At 33.9% G+C, this 21490-nt stretch overlaps 3 protein-coding genes across 4 annotated transcripts in view; all 3 read right to left on the bottom strand.

The window, feature by feature from the left end:
- The window catches only part of LOC111493813 (SNW/SKI-interacting protein-like), a 5715-nt gene extending 1021 nt beyond the window's left edge, over positions 1–4694 (bottom strand). The window contains exons 1-3 of one of the 2 annotated variants that reach the window (XM_023143684.1): positions 4441–4694; positions 485–2337; positions 227–286 (exon numbers count right to left, since the gene is read on the bottom strand). In XM_023143684.1, coding sequence (XP_022999452.1) covers positions 488–2305 — 1818 coding nt within the window. In that variant the 5' untranslated portion in view covers positions 2306–2337; positions 4441–4694 and the 3' untranslated portion in view covers positions 227–286; positions 485–487. The remainder of the gene's footprint in view (positions 1–226; positions 287–484; positions 2338–4440) is intronic. The other variant, XM_023143683.1, reaches the window with a different exon arrangement.
- Positions 4695–5270: 576 nt separating this feature from the next.
- Positions 5271–10377, bottom strand: LOC111493805. The gene is made up of 5 exons (XM_023143661.1): positions 9477–10377; positions 8159–9016; positions 7471–7917; positions 6840–7029; positions 5271–6759 (listed from the first exon to the last, which is right to left on the bottom strand). The coding sequence occupies exons 1-5, from the start codon at positions 10041–10043 to the stop codon at positions 5828–5830; spliced, it is 2994 nt and encodes a 997-aa protein (XP_022999429.1). The 5' UTR covers positions 10044–10377; the 3' UTR covers positions 5271–5827.
- A 10044-nt stretch (positions 10378–20421) lies between these two features.
- On the bottom strand, positions 20422–21460 carry LOC111493859 (ethylene-responsive transcription factor ERF039-like). Its single transcript, XM_023143756.1, has one exon. It carries the CDS (start codon positions 21351–21353, stop codon positions 20616–20618), a length of 738 nt encoding a protein of 245 aa, XP_022999524.1. The 5' UTR covers positions 21354–21460; the 3' UTR covers positions 20422–20615.
- Positions 21461–21490: the final 30 nt, after the last annotated feature.

Genomic DNA, 21490 nt, shown 5'->3' on the forward strand with positions numbered 1-21490 from the left:
AAAAAAAAAAAAAAAAAAAAAAAAAAAAAAAAAAAAAAAAAAAAAAAAAAGAGAAACAAACAAACGAACAAAAATAAAAAGGAAATAAGGGAGAAAATGATGTTAAACAACTGGAAATATCTAAATCAAGTTGAACCAACTCAAGAAAATGTCGTGAATGATTCATTCGTTAATAAGAATGTCAACAGATTAAGTGAAAGGAAGGAAATAGAAGTAAAAATGTCACCTCAAAGGCACCATTTTCTCCGAAGAGTACTCCTCCTGATCAGGATGCCAACTTTTCCACCTGTCGCAAAGAAAAATTCAATCCATCCAAACGAATTAAAGATTTTCCAACGCAATAAAGCATAGAAAGATAAAAATATGGAGTAAAATGGCAATCAAATATATCTTACTCATAGTTCAGAAGCGCTTTTGGGAAGGTACCTTCTAATGCCAGTAGTAATATAATTGAAACACAATATAAAACTGATTGGATTTGTACCTTCTAATGCCCTCTTTCAAATCCAATGCGACTTCTACCGGAGCCACCATCATAGCCGTCTCGTGTTGATGAACCACCACTGGCTCTCATTGTCCCACCACTGCCAACTTTATCCATAGCTTTCTTACCTTTCTTCACTTCAGTCAAGAACTGATCCAGTCCAAATGGATCAGCTTCTTCGACTTCTCTTTCGAACTCCACCGGTCTGTCTCTAGGTCCAGACCTTTCTGCAGTGCCTGAAAATGACTTGTCTGGTTTGAAGCGATCAGTCTTCATAATCTTGTCTAACTGTTCGTCAGCACCTCCGTACATATCAGAATCGGCATCTTTTTTAGGTCTGTAAAGGGTTGAGAGAGTGGGCTGAGCGGTAAATAAGCCCTTGTCGTATATATTGTACTGGTCGTCGTTGGCAAATCCCGAGTCCATTCCTTTATCTTGGTTAAATAGCCTCTGATCATACATAACTTCTCCCTCTCTACCTGCTCCGGTAGAAGCCATTCCAAGGGCAACCTTCTCACTAATATCACGATCTCTATCTCTTGTAATTTTACTCTTCTTCCCCATTGCTGCATCTTTGGCTTCCAACCTTCTTTCCCTTTCCCTCTCTCTACGTCGTTCCTCACGAATCTTCTCACGCTGCAACCGCTCTTCCCTCTCTTCCCTTGTCTCCTTTGATAAATCCTTCTCTTTTTCTCTAATATGCTCGAACTCCCCTTTCATCTCAGAAGTATCTCTATCTGCTGTGCTCCTCTCAGATGGATAAGAAACTGCAGGCGGAGGTGCAGCACCAGTCCTCTCAGACCGAGCCTTTTGAGCTAAGGCTCGAAGCTCCAATTCCTTCTTCTCCTTCTGCTTCATAAGCATTTCTTTCTGAACCTTAGATCTCATTGCAACTGCTTCTCTTGCTTTCTGTTCTGCAACATACAGGGCTTCAGATAGCTTTGCAAAATTGTCGTTGATTTGAACTTCTTGAAGGCCTCTGCCATCAGCTGCAAGACGCTTGTCAAGTGGGATTGTATAACCTTTCGGATTCTTCCAATTTGAAATACAAGGTGGAATCTTCCAATCCTGTTGATCCTTCACGGTGACAGGACGAGGAGGGGAATGCATGACTGGCACAGGAGGAGACCCCGAAGCTCTAGGAACACGCTTATGCTTGAACTTTGGAGGCTCAAGTGGATCTACTGGCATTTCCACCATTCTAATGATTCTCTCCTTGGCACCTGAATTAAAAGCTGCTGATTGCTGAGATGGCTTATACTTGATAAATTTTGAATCTGATGATTGCTTGGCTACATTTTTAGGCTGAGCTGCACTCAATCTTACATTCACTATCTTTTCAAGTGCAGACTTCGTTTCCTCGGTTGTTTCTTCAATCTCTTTCTGCATCTCTTCATCCTCATCATTCTCTTCATCAGTTTTCAAGATCTTTGGAATGAGGTCTTTATGTTGTGAATAAACAATCTTTTTAGAATTTTCATTCCGTTTTACAATGGCATCATATGCAACGTTTCCATGGGCATCCACTGTAACAGGAAGGATCTTTGATCCAGGCTTTGATGATTTGTCTCTACCCATGTCGAGTGGGTATTGAGCAATGTGAATCTCTGGGAAAGCACCACCATCTCCAAAATCCTCTACTTTCCGAGGAATAAATCCACTACGCTTCAAGTAAGGTGGTACAGGATTGGCCTTAACAACAGAAGTTTTCTCTGCTTCTGATGAACTAAACCGCTGCTTGAACCATGGATCATTTGAGTGATCGTACTGTGTCACAGCTGTTGACTTTACAGCAGGAAGCAGGTCTTTCAGAGACGCCATAATTTTTGGCTACCAAATTGGACCTGCAAAGTCTATGAAATATCAAATAATGAACACCTTTATCTATAGTACCGTTAACCCAGACCAGAGTTTTCTATAGCAGAAAAGTAGAGGAAATAAATCTATCTTACAAATAAGGGGATTTAAACTAAATGGAAACCGTTCAAACTCTGAATGAAATATAAAATAAAGAAGCTGAAAACTTCCCAGAACAATTAGTTTCCACTTGTAGAAGAAAGGGGGAAATGGTGTTTCAAGTTCACTAGCAAAAACAGGTAAAACTAGTTGGGAGGTTCATTTATTTCAAGAAATACTACCTTACACCAAACTTTTTTTGACATTTCAAATGTAATTAAACTTATTTAATATTTACATAGAATGTTCCAACCAACTGCTTCTGTTGTAGCTTATGTATAAATCACTTCGAATTATTTGTGCTTTAGTAGTGAGCACACCCTAGGGGTTAGTCTGCTCGGCCAATCCAATGGTCAATTCCACAGAATCATTTGCTTCCAGCATGATATAAAACTAGCCTGAGGTTGGGACATAGATACAATCCATAAAAATTACAAAAGTGACCATCAACTACATGGCTACCACATTGATTCTCGTCCATAGAATTTCAGAACTTGGAACCAATGTGACCATGTGAGTTGTGACTATAAACTTGAAAGTCACCTAACTATGACAAAATTTGGCATGTGTCTCTACTAATTTATGAGAATTTGTTTATTTAATATTATCTCGATACAGTCCAGATTACAGTACTTGAATCCCAAGCAAACTAACCAGGAAAACAAATTCAAAATTTCGATAATCAACTGCAAATTTACAATGTCAAAAAACATTGTCCATTCTAAATTACAAAGCCAGAAAGCCTGGCAAGAACCTTTAATATTCAACTTAAGAATTCCAAAATTTCATTCAGAAATCAATCTTTAACAATTTTAATTTACAAATAGATCTAGAGAATACTAGACTAAGAACATCAGGAAGGGCCAATAAATGGTTAATCCAACTGAAAAACGAAAAAAAAAAAACTCAAAGTCATCTGCCTACAGCTTGATATTAACCTAGCCATAAGTCGAGACATTAATGCAATTAAGAAAAATCACAAAAGAAGAATAAAGAAGCTATCAAACAACTTGATCGACTCTAGTAGAACTTCAAAAACTTGAAGCCTGATGTAGCTATAAACTCGCTTTCAAGTAGGAGAAGAAGATTAAAAAACTTGAAACCTAACCTTAATATTACAAAATTTTACTTTCGTTTAATACAATTTCTGAGAGTTCTTTGTGAAAGAATAGTTAGTCACAACTGACAGTACTTCAGTTCCGACCATACAAACTTGGAAATCAAATTTACAATCAAAATAATCCATAATATAACCAAATTTTACTCTCGTTCAATACAATTTCTGAGAGTTCTTTGTGAAAGAATAGTTAGTCACAACTGATAGTACTTCAGTTCCGACCATACAAACTTGGAAATCAAATTTATAATCAAAATAATCCATGACAAGGTAAATAAGACGGCAAGAATTATTAGCAATATCTGCAATATTGAAATTAACGACTCCGAGTCCATATAGAAATCATTCTTTAAAAAAACCACAAGATCTTTGGAGTGCTAGAAAAGATCTCCAGTTCCAGGAAAATATGAAGAATAAGCAGATATGATATATAGCATAGGGAATTACGATTCTCGCCGCCAGAGACAAGAATAACACTATCGGTATAGACTCAATGACTCCGTATTCATGGAGAAATCCTTCTTTATCGATTCTGAAATACGAATAGATCATCGGAGTGCTAGAATAAGCTCGAAAGTTCAAGAAAAATATGAAACAAGAGAGAAGAAATAACTTGTAGCACTCGAAATTGAGATTCTCACCATTGAAGAGAAGAACTAACACCATCAATATTCTATAAAATTGCTCCGAAATGAAAGAGAAATCATTCTGACTCTAAAACAACAATAGACCTTCGAAATGCTAAAATTAGTTCTCCGTGCGAGACGAACAAGCAACCAACAGCATAATAAATTACAATTCTCACCATCGGAAACAAGAATAGCTATATCAACATCCAGATTCTAGGTTGAAACGCATCAATTTCTAATAAAATGAAACTTACAGATAGCGAATCTCTGAAATACGACAGACGCGGAAACCGAATTTGTTTATGTAACTAAGAAATAGACGCCGTAACGCGTAGATCGTCGACGGCCTCCGTTAAGAAGGAAGGTGAGCTTCTGCCTTCTGGCGATGCCTCGATTGAGGAGAGAGAGAGAGAGACCAAAGGAAGGAGAAAGCGAGTTGATGTTACTGAGAGTCAGAAATGTAGACGAGAGGCTTTTGGTTCGATGAATCTTAGCGGAGACCAACTTCAGGGCTGACGCTATATATACGGCAATTTTCACGCGCGCCTAGCCGCCGACCTTCGACGGCCCCCTTCGTAAATTCTCAATATTACCCTTTTCTTTGTAAGATATTTCAATTTTACCCTTGTTTCTCTGTTCATATTTGAACCTGTTTGCCGCCCGGTTACTTTATAAATTTATAAGATTAACGTGATATGTTCAATTATAAATTTGTAAAATAGATTTTTTAAAAGAATTGATTTATTAAATATAAATTTAAATTAAACAGGTCTAATTTTGCCTGTAAACATGTCAAAATTCAAAATAAAAATTAATAGTTCTTGTAATTAATATCAATAGATATTAAGTTATATTCCAGCATTATTATTATGCTTACAAAGTACATCTTTGTAAGAAAGAAATGTTTGGTTCCTCCAACCGACCTGAAATCTCACAATTCTATATACTACACAAGTTTATTATTTCAATGGAGAGATTCTGAGACATTATTTAAAGCATGAGAGAGAGAGGACCCAATAGAAGTTTTGAAATCATCATATACAAAGCATGAGAGAGAGAGACTATTGTCATCAAAATTTATAAATGCAGTATCTGCCTTCTCATTCTTCTACAAGATTACAAGGCTAAATCAATAATAAATAACTAAGAACTCATAAGTCAAAATATACACACCAATCAGTAGTAATAAAACAGGGTAAGAAGTGGTCAAGAAAATCATCAGATTAGATTATTAACAGCAGTCAAAAGAAGAAAAACCTGTAGTTTGTGATTCCTTACAGTGTGGTAATTGTATGTTGAAAGAAGTCTGTCATAATCAGATGGTAAAAGGAAGCCTCTGTATGATGCGTACGATTTCCTTGTATCTAACTATGTATAAAAGAGGCTGTGTTACTCGAACCGTGACCGTAGATGCAAAAAAGCGACAAAAGCTGATTGATTTGACATAACCATCCTATAAAATCCAGTCGAAGAACAACTGCACTATCCCACAAGAACACGACGGTATCGTGCAAGAATGCTCTCTCTGAAGACCATAAATTTCGATGCACGAAGTCGTAATTTGTCGCCACAATTGGCACGAAGCGTCCTAGTATGTACAATATATCATATGGTCGGGGTGAGGCATGGTAGGCAAGTCGGTTATAGTTTTTTGGGCAAATTGTAAGTCTTCTTGAGGAACTTTGCAGCTATCTCATCGTTGCGATAGCACAAGACTCGGAGTAATGTATTCGGCTCAGTTGGTTCCCAATGACCAGAAGTTGGAGGCAAAGGAAGCCTGGATTTAGCTTGCACACCATGTGACTCCACCATCACATATTTGAACTGCTCGATCAGACTTTCGGAGTCTGAACGAAACAGATCGATAACTCCGTTAACAATGCCTGAATGTTTACTGATCAAATCAGCAGGAAGCCCATCACCATTGGACCAAAAGAGATCTGTTAGAAACTTAAAGTCTTCCTCGATCATTTCCGAATCTTGCTTAACAAAAGCACGGGACGGGCCTCCAGCAAGTAGAACTAATAGGAAACCATCGAAAGAGGCTTTCATCACGTCGGTTATCACCCGTGTTCTGACTCTGTCACGGACAACAGTTGATGAAATGGTTTCTAGGTATTGCTCAAGCTCCTGAAGGAATGGCTCAATCCTTGAAGATGCAACCTCCCCAATATATAAGCCATCCCATAAAAACTGACTGAGATCGTGGAATACAACTTTGTATGCGGTTGCTTCACTTAGTTGCTTTATCCCTTCCACACACAGAGCTGCCGAAAGCTCAAACCATTTCCCAGCTAGGTTCCTAACAGCATCTGTGTACTGAGGCTCGAGATTCTTAAGACGGGCAACCGCCCTTTTTTCTTGGACTTCCAGTTCGGTCCGTATATGGTGCAACGAATTAATACAAACACATAGCTGGGGGATCGACAAGGAGTTATTGGGATTCGTGATCCCGAACTGGGTCCTCCCCTGACCCGCTAGCAACTTTTCCTTCTTTTTGAATACGCTGAACTTTGATCCTTTTGAACATCTAGTTAAAGCAGGAAGAGCAGGAATATAGGTACTTCTGGATCCTGAAAATGCATGATGAATTTTAATGGTTGCATAGAGATATCAATAACTTCCTTAGAAATTCAGTAAATAGAACACTTACCGCAGCCAGATTTTGCCTTAAGTATGTACTGTTGCAAACATTTGTCAAGACCAGTCATTAAATCAGGAAGCAATGATGCGTGTTGTGGAATTGACAACAAAAAGAATGCTTCAAAACTTTCATCGACTATTCGTAAAACTTCAACAACAGAAGGAGCGACGTGCTCTTTGTTTGCACGTGGATTCCATACCTATTCAGAGTGTTTGTAAATGATAGTTCAATAACGTTATAAAAGATGCAAACATGCAAGAAACAGCCCACCGCTGGTAGCTATTGTCCTCTTTGGGTTTTCCCTTTCGAGCTTCCCCTCAAAGTTTTTAATACGCGTCTGCTAGGGAGAAGTTTCCACACTCTTATAAAGAATGTTTCGTTTTCCTCCCCAACCGATGGGGGATCTTACAATCCACCTCCCTTGAGGGTTCACTTCCCCTCAAGGTTTTTAAAGCAGACACTTGAGGGCTCACTTCCCCTCAAGGTTTTTAAAACGTGTCTGCTGTGGAAAGGTTTCCACACCCTTATAAAGAATGCTTCGTTCTCCTCTCGATGTGGGATCTCACCATCCGTTTCCTAAATGTGAAGCTATTACCAGTCCAAATCTACATAATAACCAGATAATGTCACGACCACATACCTCTTGTTGAAGGAATCTACCAATCCATTCCTTTAGTCTGTCCACTCTCGTACTAATCCATGTCTTTACGAGGTTCGCAATTAGCGTTTCAGCTTCGTAAGGAGGCATCTCTCGTATTATGGACTTCCCACCATCTTCACTGTCTACTGAATCTCCGACTGCAATCTGCACGAGATCTTTCTCCAATTTATCAGCTGCATTGAGCACTTCAATAGCATTCGGCGTCAGTTCATCAATACCCGAAATGAATTTCTTCAGTTCCTTGCCGTAACAAGAATGGATCGTTGAAACGGCTACTCCTGCTGCATGAGGGTGCCATTCCTTGAATATTGGACTAAACATTGCCTTCTCATCGAAAGCCAGTTCGCTCACCTCTTGAGCAAGGACAGAAAGAACATGAGGTGGATTTTTCTTGTTTTTAATGGTTGATTTAACCTTGTCCATTTTCTGTAATGATAAGGACAAGAACACTCTTCAGTGACAATCCATAGAGGCAGGCGAAAGGGAAGCATGATGAAAGGAAAGAAAAAGAAAATCGCTACTCAAGTTTCTAGAACATATTCCTTTCTACAATCCAAAGACAAATGCCACAAATTCAAGTTTACCAACCTCAAAATTCATAAATCTCTTAGAGAGCTAACAAAGTCAATTGAAATAAGAGATTTGATCTTTAACTGATTGCACTTACCTTAGAAAAAGCAGTTCGAAGTGATGATCTTATATAGTTATCGACTTTGTTATAAGCCACATCAACTTCGACCGTCTTCCAATCGTGTTGGTTATTTTGCAGTAACTCAGATGACAATACTGCAATAGAGACTAGGCTTTGCATACACTCAATGTTGTCACTGTGAAAATCGTTGCGGTATGCAAGAAGCTTTCTCTCTGTCGAAACCAAAATCGAAGTAAGAGTAGTGCTCAGGATTCTCGAGTAAATAGGATCCTTGTAGGACTCGACGTCGTCTTCAACTTCGGCCAACAGGCTTTTGGATGCAGATAGCAAGTCACTTCCGACTTGTCCCGTGGCAACGTATCGATTGAACAAAACCCATGAGAAACAAAGATTATGCAGCATCTGGTTCATGCCAAGCACAACCCAAGTTTTCTTAACATGTTCCAAGACCTCATCAACCTCTTCAATGATAGAAGTTGCATCATTAGCATCAAAACAAGCTTCTAAAAGAGTTTGGTAGAGCCTGAGATTCAAAGGGAACCCATCTGCCCAATGGCACATGCCCGGAACAGACTCGCCAAATGATCTACAAGCAAGAGACAACACAATACTCCGAAGGTCTTGGATAATTTCAAAGTTTCTTCCAGCATCAATGGGTTTCTCCATAGCACCACGGACAATCTGTCGAAAACGTTTCGGAGCGTCGTCTGCCTTTTCTAATGGCAAGCGAGGATGCAATAATAGTCCTATCTCAAGAACCTTCAAATAACGCCTTTGCCAAGCCATGTGTTCTTCATTATTTTGGAAGTCCAAAGCCTTAAGCTGTTGAAACAGCTCGAGCGGCAGAACCATCGACTCTATCCGCCTTCCAAGCTGATCCAAGAACAAGATATTATAAACCCATGGCATATAAGATCGATTGCAGCATATATAAATGGCTAAACAGAGTTTCGAGCCCACCACTAGTCCTGAGGAGGTTTCACCTACCAAGAATAGCTCTAGAAGATAACAAAAGTTCAAGTTATCCAATTTTCACCCTAAGCCCCGAGCTCAAGGATAGAAATAGATTTGAATCCATCATCCCAAAAGTAATGAAATCTAAGCATGTAGGAATACAGTAATAGGACAATTTCACGAAGAACTGTCACTCATATAAGTCTCAATCATGTTCTTCTCGTAAAAGGATGGTAAGAAAAGCAATAATCTATCATCAAAACAAATCAGGATGCGAAAAGAGCAAAGAATATGATGTTTTCCATGTCATTTCTCATAAATTTTCTCAGCCACAAAACAGAAAATTCGACTGCATAAGAGCTTAAGTACCAAAACGCACCTGTCCAGCAGTGATCCTCAACAGCGCCCTTCTAATTCTCGAATCAACCTGTTCCGAAATTCTCATCTGAATCCTTATCAACTCCCCTACCGTCAATCCCGAAGTCGCTCGACCTTGATTCGCTGACTCATCGCCTCCGATTATCCTCTTCCTCGCCGATGATGATGATTTCAGCCCTAGCGCCTTCTTAAATTTGCTCACAGCCGTCGACGTTATCGACCGGTGCAGCGACGTCGCCGTCGACAACGACGCAGACCGATCAACTCCCTTCTCCGACTGCGAAATATAAGTTAACGGTTTACCGCCGGTGCTCCGGCAAGATCCAATCAAGATCTCGTACGCGGTTACTCGGAGCTCCGACTCCGACAGTTGCAAGCCTAAATCGCCAAACGGCGAGGGGTTCTCGTCAATCGGATAAACCGGCATGGTTATTGAGGTTGTAGCGGCGCTGTTGGAGGCCGCGGCGGCGGAAGTAGTGATAGTTGTTGTGTCGTGTATCACTGAGCTCGAACTCGAACCATGCCTTCGGGAGCTTCCTCGTGACCGATCACTGAATAATCGGGACATCGTTGCAAGCTATAACAAAGAAAAAGGCAAAATAATCGACCAGAAGATAAGAATCGGAGGTGAGATTGTGGGGTCGGAGTTCACTTTTCTCTCTGTTCTCGCGTCAATTACGATTAACCTCCGTTGGGTATAAGAGACGACAGAGAAATTCTTCGCTTCGCTTTCAAGAAAAATCCATGGATACCAAATACAAATAGCTACCAGAAATCTGTAATACACAAGAACAGGAGAATTTTCAACAACGATGGATAGAGAGAGAGAGAGAGAGAGAGAGAGAGAGGAAGGTTTCTGCTTTTTCCAAGCGTGTGACAGTGAGAAAAAGAAAACGTTTACAGAACGGTAGTCATTAATTAATTCAACCATTTATAATTCTAGAAATTGTAATTATCCTTTTAAAAACTAATTTTGTCTTTTTTTTTTTTTTCTTTTTCATTAATCCTTACTTTTATTGGAAAATCATTCCTTAGTTAATATTTATATAAATACTAATAACAAATTGGTGCTCATAATTCCATGATAACATTTCATTTTTTATTTTTTATTTTTAAAACTTATATTTGGTTTCTAATTTTATTTATAATGATTTTTTAAATATTTTATCAAATTTCAACAATAAAACCACTTTTTTTAAATTGCTTTTATCTTAAAATTTTAATTAAATTAAAACTAAGATAGTCGTTACATAAATTTTATAACATTTAATTCTTAAAATGTATATCAATAAAATAATGTGGGGTTGTGTTTAAAAATTACACACATTTATTTAAAAGTTCACATTTAATTTTAATTTTAATAATATATTTCATGATATAAATATAATTGTTACCAATAAAAGGAATGGAATAGAGAAATTCCGCCCACTTAGTTATGTGTATATCCACACATATACGTGTGTATATATAATAGGTTACTGGTTTCGAAAGAGATGCAAGCGTTAAGCACTATTCATGAAGCAGTATACTCTAAAATTTTCATACGAAATATACAATAGGTCTCTCTAAAAACGACATGTGTTCATTTAATGTATAATAACGGAAGTTAATTTTGATCAATTAATACTTTCAGTTCATACGCAATCATCTTTAATTTATTTAGAAGTGGCAAGCATCTTAACTACTAACGACTAGTACACATGAAATTTGTTAAATTTGACCTTTTCCTAGCCAACGTTTTCCTTTCCAGTGTTGGAATAAATTAAATTATTTTATTATTTAAAAATTATGATGATAAAGAAAGAAGAACGCCCTTTTATTCTCTTCGTCATACACCAAAAAGACCGATTCATCCCTCCATATCATATATATATATATATACTAAATCAAACAATATATATACACCTTGGTCTCTTTTAACTTATATATATATACAAATTATTAAATAAATTTTAAACTTCAAATATTAAAATTTAAAAATTTAAAAATATTAGGCAAAAGGAAAAAATCTACAAATTATTAAATAAATTTTAAACTTCAAATATTAAAACTTAAAAATTAAAAAATTTGAAGCAAAATGAAAAGTAATCTCGTATCTATAGATCATTTTAAAATTAAAAATTATGAAAATGGTACAGAGAGAAATAAATAAAATATGAATTTAATTATTCAATATCTCGTTATGATTGACAACATGAAATTTTGTGCTCTGCCCTTTAAAAATAAATATATAAAATTAAAATAAACTAAAAAACAATAATAAAAAATTAAAGTAGAATTTTCAAATAATAATAATAATAATAATAAAAGCCAATTGGGTCAACTAGAGCAACAATTGGTCCGATCCCAACATCCGTCCGTCCTGTGCTATAATAGAATAGGGAGAGTGCAAGCCCAAAAGAATTTAAGCCCAACTTCAATGAAAATGGGCTTTTTCTATTTTTTGCGGTAAAAATTTTAATTTATTTTCCAAATGAGAAAGGTGACGTCATTATTGCAAAATCAAACACGCGCGACACGGTAGTCACACGTGCGACACGGTCTAAAACCAAAAGATAAATTTGAAGGACAAAGAAGGAATCCCAACATATTAGGACGCCGCAAATCCAGAGGGTCCCTACTCTGCTCCTTAACGTAAAGGACCACATCATACAACCAATTATATACCGACACGTGTCCTCATTTACAGTCAAAACTATTCGACTTTCCAGCCAAACCTCACTCCATCAAATGGTGTCTATTTCTTATCGTCACCCGGATGTGACCGTAGATATCTGACGGCAAAGCATTTTGCGATGATTCTTTTTGATTAGCACGTGGAGAAATTACGGCCCAACGGAGCCCGAGCCGTGTCGGCACAATCCTATTGGTCCGTCTAGTAGAATCCAACCAGGCAGGTGTCACCTTCAAGAGTCGGCATATCTTTTATCCGTATCTTATGCATGGCATTGCTAACTGGTTGGTGACAATGGAACGATTGCAACTCATTGCTGATTTTTTTAAAATTTTATTTATTTCTAATTTTTATTCCTTAATAATTTTATTAAGACTAATGCCAAAATAAATGGAAAATGTCTGCAATTAATTGATAGATTGTGATCTCTTAACTATATATCAAATTACAATACATTTTAATGTAACTAGTCATATTAATCGACATCAACCGCTTTTTATTTTGTTAGTATCTTTGTTCGAGATTAACGTTGTTAGATCGTGTCTCATATTATTAGATAATTTTTAAAAACGTTCCAAATATTGTTAAATTATTACATAAACTTAATCACTTCTAATACATAAATCCTTAAAAGGGTGTTAATATAGAGATAATTTCAAATTTTACGGATATATAGGTTTTGAACTTTCTAATAGCATTCAAAAAATTCGATGACCTAAAAACTCGATTAACCAACCCAACATGTACGATTTGGGTTGAGTTATATACTTATTTAGATTAGATTATGAACTTATTTCGATTGAGTTATGAACTTATTTGGGTTAAACCAACCAAGAAAATTCATGGTTGGATTGAGTTGAGTTCATTATTTAATATTAGACTGAAAAATTTATCATCCAAACAAAGTATAAGAAATGTCTCAGCCTCATTCAACTCAACCTAAGAACATGACTAGAATATTCAATTTTCATATTTTGTGTTGAATTAAAAAATGTAAAATTTAAATAAATTTAAAGGACAAAGTTTACATCATAGAAAAGGCCAAAAAAAAAAAAAATGAAGCTTTATACTTTAAACCATCCGACAAACTTTTGAATGTAAAATATAAAGGGTTGGCACTTTTGAATGGAAGATCAATTTATAAATTACCGACACTGAAATTAAATTTATTTTATAAAGGAAATGGGAAGGACCACTAAGCCAGCTTGGTTGGCAAGGTATAGCCTTCTACTTTTTGAGACTATTTAGCTCTTGTCATCCAATAGAAACAGTTTATAGTATCGTGATTTATGGTTCATACTCTTGTGACTGTCAAATATATATACACATTTGCATCGAAATTAATTACAAGTGATCATCGAGAGAGTATGACAGTTATTTAAGTTTAAAGGTAATTGTTAGGGCATAAGACTCTCTATAGCCATATATTGACAAGAAGCAGGGACAACAAATGTAGCAGCTCAAACCACCACTAGTAGATATTATTCTATTTGGATTTTTTCTTTTGAGATTCTCCTCAAAAAATTTTAAAATGCGTTTGTTAGAGAGAGGTTTTCATATATTTATAAACAATGTTTTGTTCTCCTCTCTAACCTATGTGGGATCTCACAATTCACTCTATTCGAGGCCCAACGTCTTATCTAGCACTCGATCTTCTCTCAAATTGATGTGGAATCTCACAACCGCATCTAACCTCAATAATTTTATTCTCCCATAGATAAAAAAAAATCACCGACAGCCGCAAGCCTCTTGAAAATAAGAATGAAGGCTAAGAGTAGAAATAAATGGCTTAAAGATCATGACAGTTGGACATCTTTTTATTATCTGGTCTATAATATTTTATAATTTTTTATTTAATAGATTTATATGATATTAAAAAATTATAATTAATTGATTATGGATTTTAAGGGCTAAATTGTAATTTAACATATAATAATAAAATAATTTAGTACCCTTACTTTAAAAGGGAACCATACAAATTAGTTTTTCTTAAAAAATGATTTTCACCTACCTCGTTTATGGGACAAAAAGTGAGTTTTCAATAAATTAGTGGTTAATGTTATAATTATTAATTAATTAAACATGATTAACCCATTGTGCCAACTTTGTAACCTTAAGATGATGGATAGTCTAGAAATATTAATATAAAATGAATATTATATTTTAATACGTAAATTATTAATATAAAATGACGAACGAGAGACGGAAGACATATTTCACTATTAGCTAAATAGGGTCGAGGATGTGAATGATATTTTTAATCTCCATTCTCTCCCCGATCACGCTAAATTCCTGTTTCGCCCACTTTATTTATATATATATATATATATAACATCTCAATTGATTAACCTTAAATGGAAAAATAACACGGAAAAAATAAATTAATTTTACTTAAAATTAAATTTTTAAACAAATTTATTCAACATCAAATTTATCGGACAAATTTAAAATTTTAATAACTTAATAAATAATTGTTAAAGTTTAAAAAAACAAAAACTTTAAAATAGATGAGACTAGACAAGTTGGATCAAAGAATAAAAAAAAACACATGTTTTTTTTTTTTTTTGTATTTTTCTTTCGAGGAAACCTATGTTTTTATGTACAATTTGTCTTTGAATTGCTTCATATTATAAATTTATTTAAAACATTTCTATTTTAAAATTCTATTCAATAAATTAAATAAAATAATTTAATTATGCCTTCATTTTTCACTCTTGAATTTTAAAATAACCTAAGTATAATCAATTATAATTATTGACTCTGCAAATAATTATAAGTAATTAGATCACGCAATATTGTAAAAAGAAATTATAATGCAATAATGCAATTCACTTTTTTTTTCATTTAATTGATGATTTATATCTAATTCTGACAAATGTGACATCATGTTCCAACTCAACGGTGGGGAATGTTTGAAAAAATATTGTTTATTATTATTATTATTTTCAGAATAAATGTTTGGAATGGTTGGTGGTAATAGTGGTGCCTCTAATTTCCTAAAATAATTTATTTAAACTTGACTATTAATATATATTATATATATATCGATTTAACTTAATTAAGAAAAAACAAAGCTTCTAGAAACCAAAGAGAGAGAGAAAAAAAAATATTTACCTCACAATTTTGATATTTTTAAATTCTTGAAATTTGAGTAATTATAAAACTGTGAAAACTATAATTAATAATTTAAAATTGATTTTATATATTTAATTTCAATTTTTACAAATATAAAATGAATAAAAATAAATATTAAACTACCATAGACAGTTGAATATATTGACGTAGAATATAAAATTTTATCCACTTACATTGATTGTAATAAAATTTGGTTGTTCGTACTTAGATATTTTTTTAAAAAAATAATATTTATATTTTAGAAAATGGACAATGATATTTTTTTTAGAGGGCAAAACCCAAATTGATGGAGACAGGGCAACAACAGCTATGTGAAGAAAAGATAATCTCAAATTAATACATAATTAATTAAGGCACCGTTTTTTAGGGAAATGAGTGATGCATTATTACATAATTACCCCTACTCAAGCATGCATGTACAACTTTTATCATGGATAGAAAAGGACTTTTGGAATTAATTAATTTTAAGTAATTAAAATTTTTGTGTTATTAATGGTTCTAAAAAGGCATTTAACTAATTTGAATAAGACATTCCCATGAAGACAAATGGATAATCATCAAACTTCAGACCCAAAAAAAAATTAAAATTAAAATTAAAAAAGTTGACAAAGGTTTGTAAAATTCTATGATCGACCAAATGAATAGGAAGGTTCATTTTTGTAACCGTCAAAGTCTATTGGTAGAAAATATTATCTATTTTGGCCTATTACATATTGTCGGTCTCTCTCCAATTGTGGGCCGAGTGTTCTCATTCGCACACTGTCTTAGTGTTTGTAATGAGTCTCGAATCATTCCAGTTGTTTTTTCGAGCATCATATCCCGAGTACTTTTTTAAACATAAACTAAAATTTAAATTTTGTTAGTGCTAAAAAAGTGGTTTCTTTAACATGAGAATAATAAAAGACAAGAATTCTAGGAAGGAAAGTGCATTAATTATTACATATACAATACAACACCCACTTTTCTAAGAATTTATTATCGAGTTGACAAAACTGTGCATCATAATTGGAAACCAAATAATTGAATCAACTTTGGGAACAGGAAAATTTGTCCATTAACCTTTTCAATTTCTTGGTTATAACAAAAATACCCTCAAATTTTCCTTTATTTTCACTATTTCCCCACTTTTTTCTTCCTTTTTTACCCTCAAATTTACCCCTTTTGTTGGTATCTCAAAAGGCCAACTCAATTATGCACAACAAGCCGATGATAATGATTCCAAAATTATCAAATTTTCAAAGAAAAAAGATAGAGGCTTTTGAGTTCATTCCATAAACTCTTCCATTTCCATGTGTCTTATGCTCTCCATGGAAGTTCTTTTATCTTCTAGTTCTGTCTGGTCCCGAATTTTTTTTATTAATAAATTAATTTAATGTAACGACCCATTCATGCGTGATCATTAAGAATGGTTACCAAAACACGAGGAACGAATAATTAATCATAACAGTAAAAAAAATTATCTAGACAAAAAAAAAAAAAAAAAAATCATTAAACTACTCAAAATAATTATTTTCAAGAAAAAGGAAGGAATTTTCAAATACGCTTAATTTCTTTTCACACAAGAGTGGACAAAAAAACTCTTCCATCTATACAATTACAAGTATTGAAGTTGTTCGTCTAATTTTTTTCTGGTCCCCTAGGATCTCTCATTCAATCCTTTTCCCTTTCAATTTATTATACTATCATGAATATAACTTTTTCAAAAATAATTATTTCAAAAAAATTTAAATGCACGTGAATAGTAATGGAATAACAATTCAGCGTCGTTCTCGACCACTTTTAGAAGAAATCGCAAAATTTCATGAGAATCCTACGATACCCATTTGTTATTTTTTATCTCACAAATGGTCAGAACTTCATATGGGTTCGATCCCAAAAGAACAATAAATAGTTAATATTGATAGAAAAAGACAAATATATGCATATATGGTAGCTTTCAAAGTTGTTTTGAGGCACTAGCTCAAGTGGTCCTTTATTTTTTTGCTTTGAAATGGTTGGTTGACGAGTTTAGATGGCCATGATTTAAGTACACAAATCTTTACCAAATTTGACAATAGAATAATGTTTGGGGGACAAGAGAAAGTTGGGTGTGGAAAATGGAAATGTTTATCTCATTTCACAGTGGGAGATATCTTCAATGATTATTTTTTTTAAAATAAAAAAACACTTCCATTATTTTTATATTTATATTTTAAAATCATTATTGTTAAATTATAGTCACGTTGGCTCTCAACATTTATATTTAAATGTGAACGCAGACATAATTTAATTTATTTAGATATATATTATTTTTCATTTTTTTAAAGTAAATAAATAAGTAATTAATCATTAATTCATCGTTGTGTGTTTGTTTAATATAGAAAAAAAAAAATGAGGGGAAAAAGAAAAGCACGAGTGTTGGGTGTTTTGTCACGTCGGTTCCTTGTTTGGTTGTGGCTTTTCCAAATGGACATCAATGTTTGCATTAGGGGTATTGTTGTCAAAGCCACATCTCATAGTCACTTGTCAATTTTATAATTAATAATTTTTTGGGCTAAATTGTATTAAAAAAATAACTTTGTCTAAAAAAATATCAATTTCAATAATACCCTCTAATTTAAAAATATATATATTTTTATGGTTAATTTTGGACCAAAATCATTAAATTTTTTTATTAATTTAGTGTTAAAAAAAAACTCTTCAATTTTGTCTTTTTTTTATTTGGAAAATATATATATTTTTAATTGGGATAATACTATTATGGAAATTTGATAGAATGTTGGATGAAAATTGAACCGATAACATATGTGACACGGTGATATGGAACGTTGTGGAAGGTCTGGACCCAATTTTTTAATGGAAACTTGGACCCGAGTTTCGTTTCAGTTGATCACCGTCATATCATTTTAGGTTTCACTTTTCGTTCAATACTCCAATAAATGAAACATTTATGAATGATAAAAAATAGTAATGAAACATATGAAAGTAAAGATATTTTTATCTTTAATTTTAAAAAAGAAAACTACTTTAAAGCTTTTTATTTTATACTTCGTTGTTTGTAAGGTATGGAGTCATTTAATTTCCATCAACTAAATTTTTTGAATCAATCTTGAAAATGACTAAGTTAATGATACGTAAGGGGTAAAAAAAGATAATATTTATTAGCGGTGGGCTTGGATGGTTACAAACAATGTTAGAGTCAAATATTAGCGATGTGCCAACGAGGACGTTTGACTCCCATAGGATGGATCGTGAGATTTTATATTGGTTGCAGATAGGAGTAAAGCATTCATTATAAGAGTACTCTCTAGTAGACGCGTTTTAAATTGTGAGGTTGATAGTGATAAATAACGGACTAAAACGGACAATATCTATTAAAAATGGAGCAATTCTATATCGGTTGACATAAAATATTCATTTATGATCGAAGAATAAACCAAATTTAACCGACATTATTGATTGTACTTTATTATAATTATTAACTCTTATTGCTTATGGGTTTTCTTCCAATGGAAATAATTGAAGTCATCCAATTATTATTACATTTGACCGAGTGACGTCAGCTTAAATAATGTATAGGTTAAGAAAATTGTAGAATTTTTAAAATTATTTTTAATTAAAATTATTAAATTTTTTAATTTAAAAAAAATTTAATACATCTCTAAACCTAAACTTTATATTTAATGGCAACAAAAATCAATTAATTAGTTGAATATAAACAAATATTAATGAAATTGATTAAGGAGGGGAACACAATAATGCAAAGATTCTACTTGGAGTGTACGGACGGATTAGGTCTGTGGGGCCCACAGAAGCCCTTATTATATATGGGTATTTTTTAATCCCAGCCCAACAACTAACTATAATTGGTTCTTAATTATGACCGTAATTCTCTCTCTAACATAAATGATAAGGACGACAACAATTAAAAGATTTAAATGTGATAATAAAGAATTCCATCTATTTAGAATTCATTTATTAGCGTCGTCAAAAGTAAATAATGCATTAACTCCATGTAAAAAAAAAAAAAAAATTAACCCCAACTTGTTAAAAAAAACATATATTTTTTAATCTCTTCTATTTATCATTTTAGAAAATTAATTTAATCAAAATAATGTGTAATATTTATTTAGGTAAATGAAATTAAGAAATAAGAAAAGAAATAAAAAAAAAAAATACACAAATTTCAATCATTTTCATATGTAAATATATTGCATAGACGTTTTAATTTTTCTACGTCAATCATTTTCAATAAATAATAAAAAGAAAGCGTATTTTTAATCCTTCATTCTTAATTAAATATGAAAGTGACAAAAAATATGAAGGGAAAGTTACAACAACTTGTTAAAAGTATATATATATATAGAAAATAGGACATTTAAAAGCATATGATTTTATAATAATATTTATTAAAAGAAAATTATATTCGACCGACGAAAAATCTTTCATCTATTTTTTTCACTCGATATAATCTTAACAATTCAACATTACTATAATTCGTGGGTTCCACTGGATTGTTAGAACATAATTCGATTCCTCTCTTATAAATTTAATTTCATATTTTTATTTCAACGTTAATAAAAAAATAAATTAAATTAAACCAAATCATCAGTAAATTATTATTTAGTTTTTAAAAGGAATATTTATTAGAATGTATTAAAAGTAGTAAAAATAGAAAATTAAAAATAGTTTGATCGTGCAGTTGGTTGAGCACTCAATTCTGTAAATCCAACCATAAATATGTGTGGGCTCTCAAAGACTTCTGCTCCATTATTGTATGCAAGAATGACAACCATCACTACGCCTCTTGCTCCCATTTTTTCACTTTCCTTTTATTTTTTCCCCTTTGTTCTTTTCCCATTTTCATTAATAGTAATATTTTTAAATAATTTTAAAATTTTTAAAAATTAAAAGAAAAATCCAATTCTTGAGAATTTAAAATTACAAGTAAAAAAATATAAAAACATTTTAAAAAATTGAGCTTATGAGTCAAATTTTCATAAAGTCAATTATTTTAGTTGAAATTCGCGCATTTTTTAACTAATTTTTAAAGAACATATACTCTTTTGTCAATGTTCCAAATTAATTTTAATCCACACAAATTATTTAATTAAAAAATGGAAAAAATTATGAAGAAAAATAAAAATAAAAAAGATAATTGAATAACAGAGAGAGAGGAAATGGAACTATAAACCAAGGAAGAAAACACCCACTTGAACAAGACCCCTAATTTTAATTTTTCATAGCCCTTTTAAAAAAATTGTAAAAGGACTTCACATTTAATTTAAAATTAAAAAAAAAATTAAAGAGAGAGAAAATTCACAACCAGCTTGAATTTGTAGCAATTTAATGTTACCACGAGAAGGGTAAAGCTTGAAATGATTTTTCCGCCATTGCCATTTGATCTATGAAGAACTCATAAGCTTCTTCTTCTTCTTCTTTTGAGCTTTGATTTTGATCCCAAAGCCCATAACTATATTGCCACTCGTCGAACACTAACTCGGTCACTGACTCGGATGATTCCTCGTAACTCGTTCCCAAACTCGGCAGCACTACGATTTCACTCAGTTCCTCCGGCGTCGACTCTTCCAACTCCGATGATGATGTAAATGGAGGCGATGAGGGTGGTGGTAGCGGTGGGGGTGGAGGTGGGGCGTTAGGGAGTTGCATTGAGGCGGCGAGAGCGGCGGCGGATTGAACGTCGCGGGGGGAGGAGGAAGCGGGGCGTGGGAGTGACGCGGCGAGTTCGGGGAAGTTGAGGATAGCGGAGTTGCCTTTGATGGTGAGGGCGGCTACGTCGTGGGCACGTGCTGCCATGTCGGGTGTGGCGAAGGTGCCGAGCCAGATCCGGCTCTTCTTCTTTGGCTCTCTAATTTCCGACACCCATTTGCCCCACGCCCTCATTCGGACGCCGCGGTAAATTGGGTGGCGACTGTTGGTGCTGATTTCCCGCGCGCGCTTTGGTCGGCAGCCACCGGCTTTTTTCGTTGGAGAGGAGATGGAACATGAAGTTGAAAAGGAAGAGGAGGAAGTGGAGGAGGAAGAATTGGAGCCACCGGAGTCGGACTCCGGCACGGTGGCGTTGGACATTGGTGAGTGATCGGAGATTTATGGTGAGAAATTAATTGGAAGAAAGAGAGCGAAAGAGAGAGAATAATGGAAACGAGTGTGAGAGTGAGGAGTAAATTGAAGTTGTGTGGAGAAGCATTGGGGGGGGGGGGGGGGGG

The sequence above is a fragment of the Cucurbita maxima genome, unplaced genomic scaffold, assembly GCF_002738345.1.
Source record: "Cucurbita maxima cultivar Rimu unplaced genomic scaffold, Cmax_1.0 Cma_Scf00019, whole genome shotgun sequence".
In the NCBI taxonomy this organism is placed as follows: Eukaryota; Viridiplantae; Streptophyta; class Magnoliopsida; order Cucurbitales; family Cucurbitaceae; genus Cucurbita; species Cucurbita maxima.

What these genes read in the sequence shown, in the direction of transcription:
- LOC111493805 (XM_023143661.1), bottom strand. Translation starts at nt 10,043, where the DNA reads ATGTCCCGATTATTCAGTGATCGGTCACGAGGAAGCTCCCGAAGGCAT. An exon ending in TGAGGATCACTGCTGGACAG is followed by an intron (nt 9,017 to 9,476) that starts GTGCGTTTTGGT and finishes TTCTTGGATCAG; the next exon opens with CTTGGAAGGCGGATAGAGTC. An exon ending in TAAGGCAAAATCTGGCTGCG is followed by an intron (nt 6,760 to 6,839) that starts GTAAGTGTTCTA and finishes ATGCATTTTCAG; the next exon opens with GATCCAGAAGTACCTATATT.
- LOC111493859 (XM_023143756.1), bottom strand. Translation starts at nt 21,353, where the DNA reads ATGTCCAACGCCACCGTGCCGGAGTCCGACTCCGGTGGCTCCAATTCT.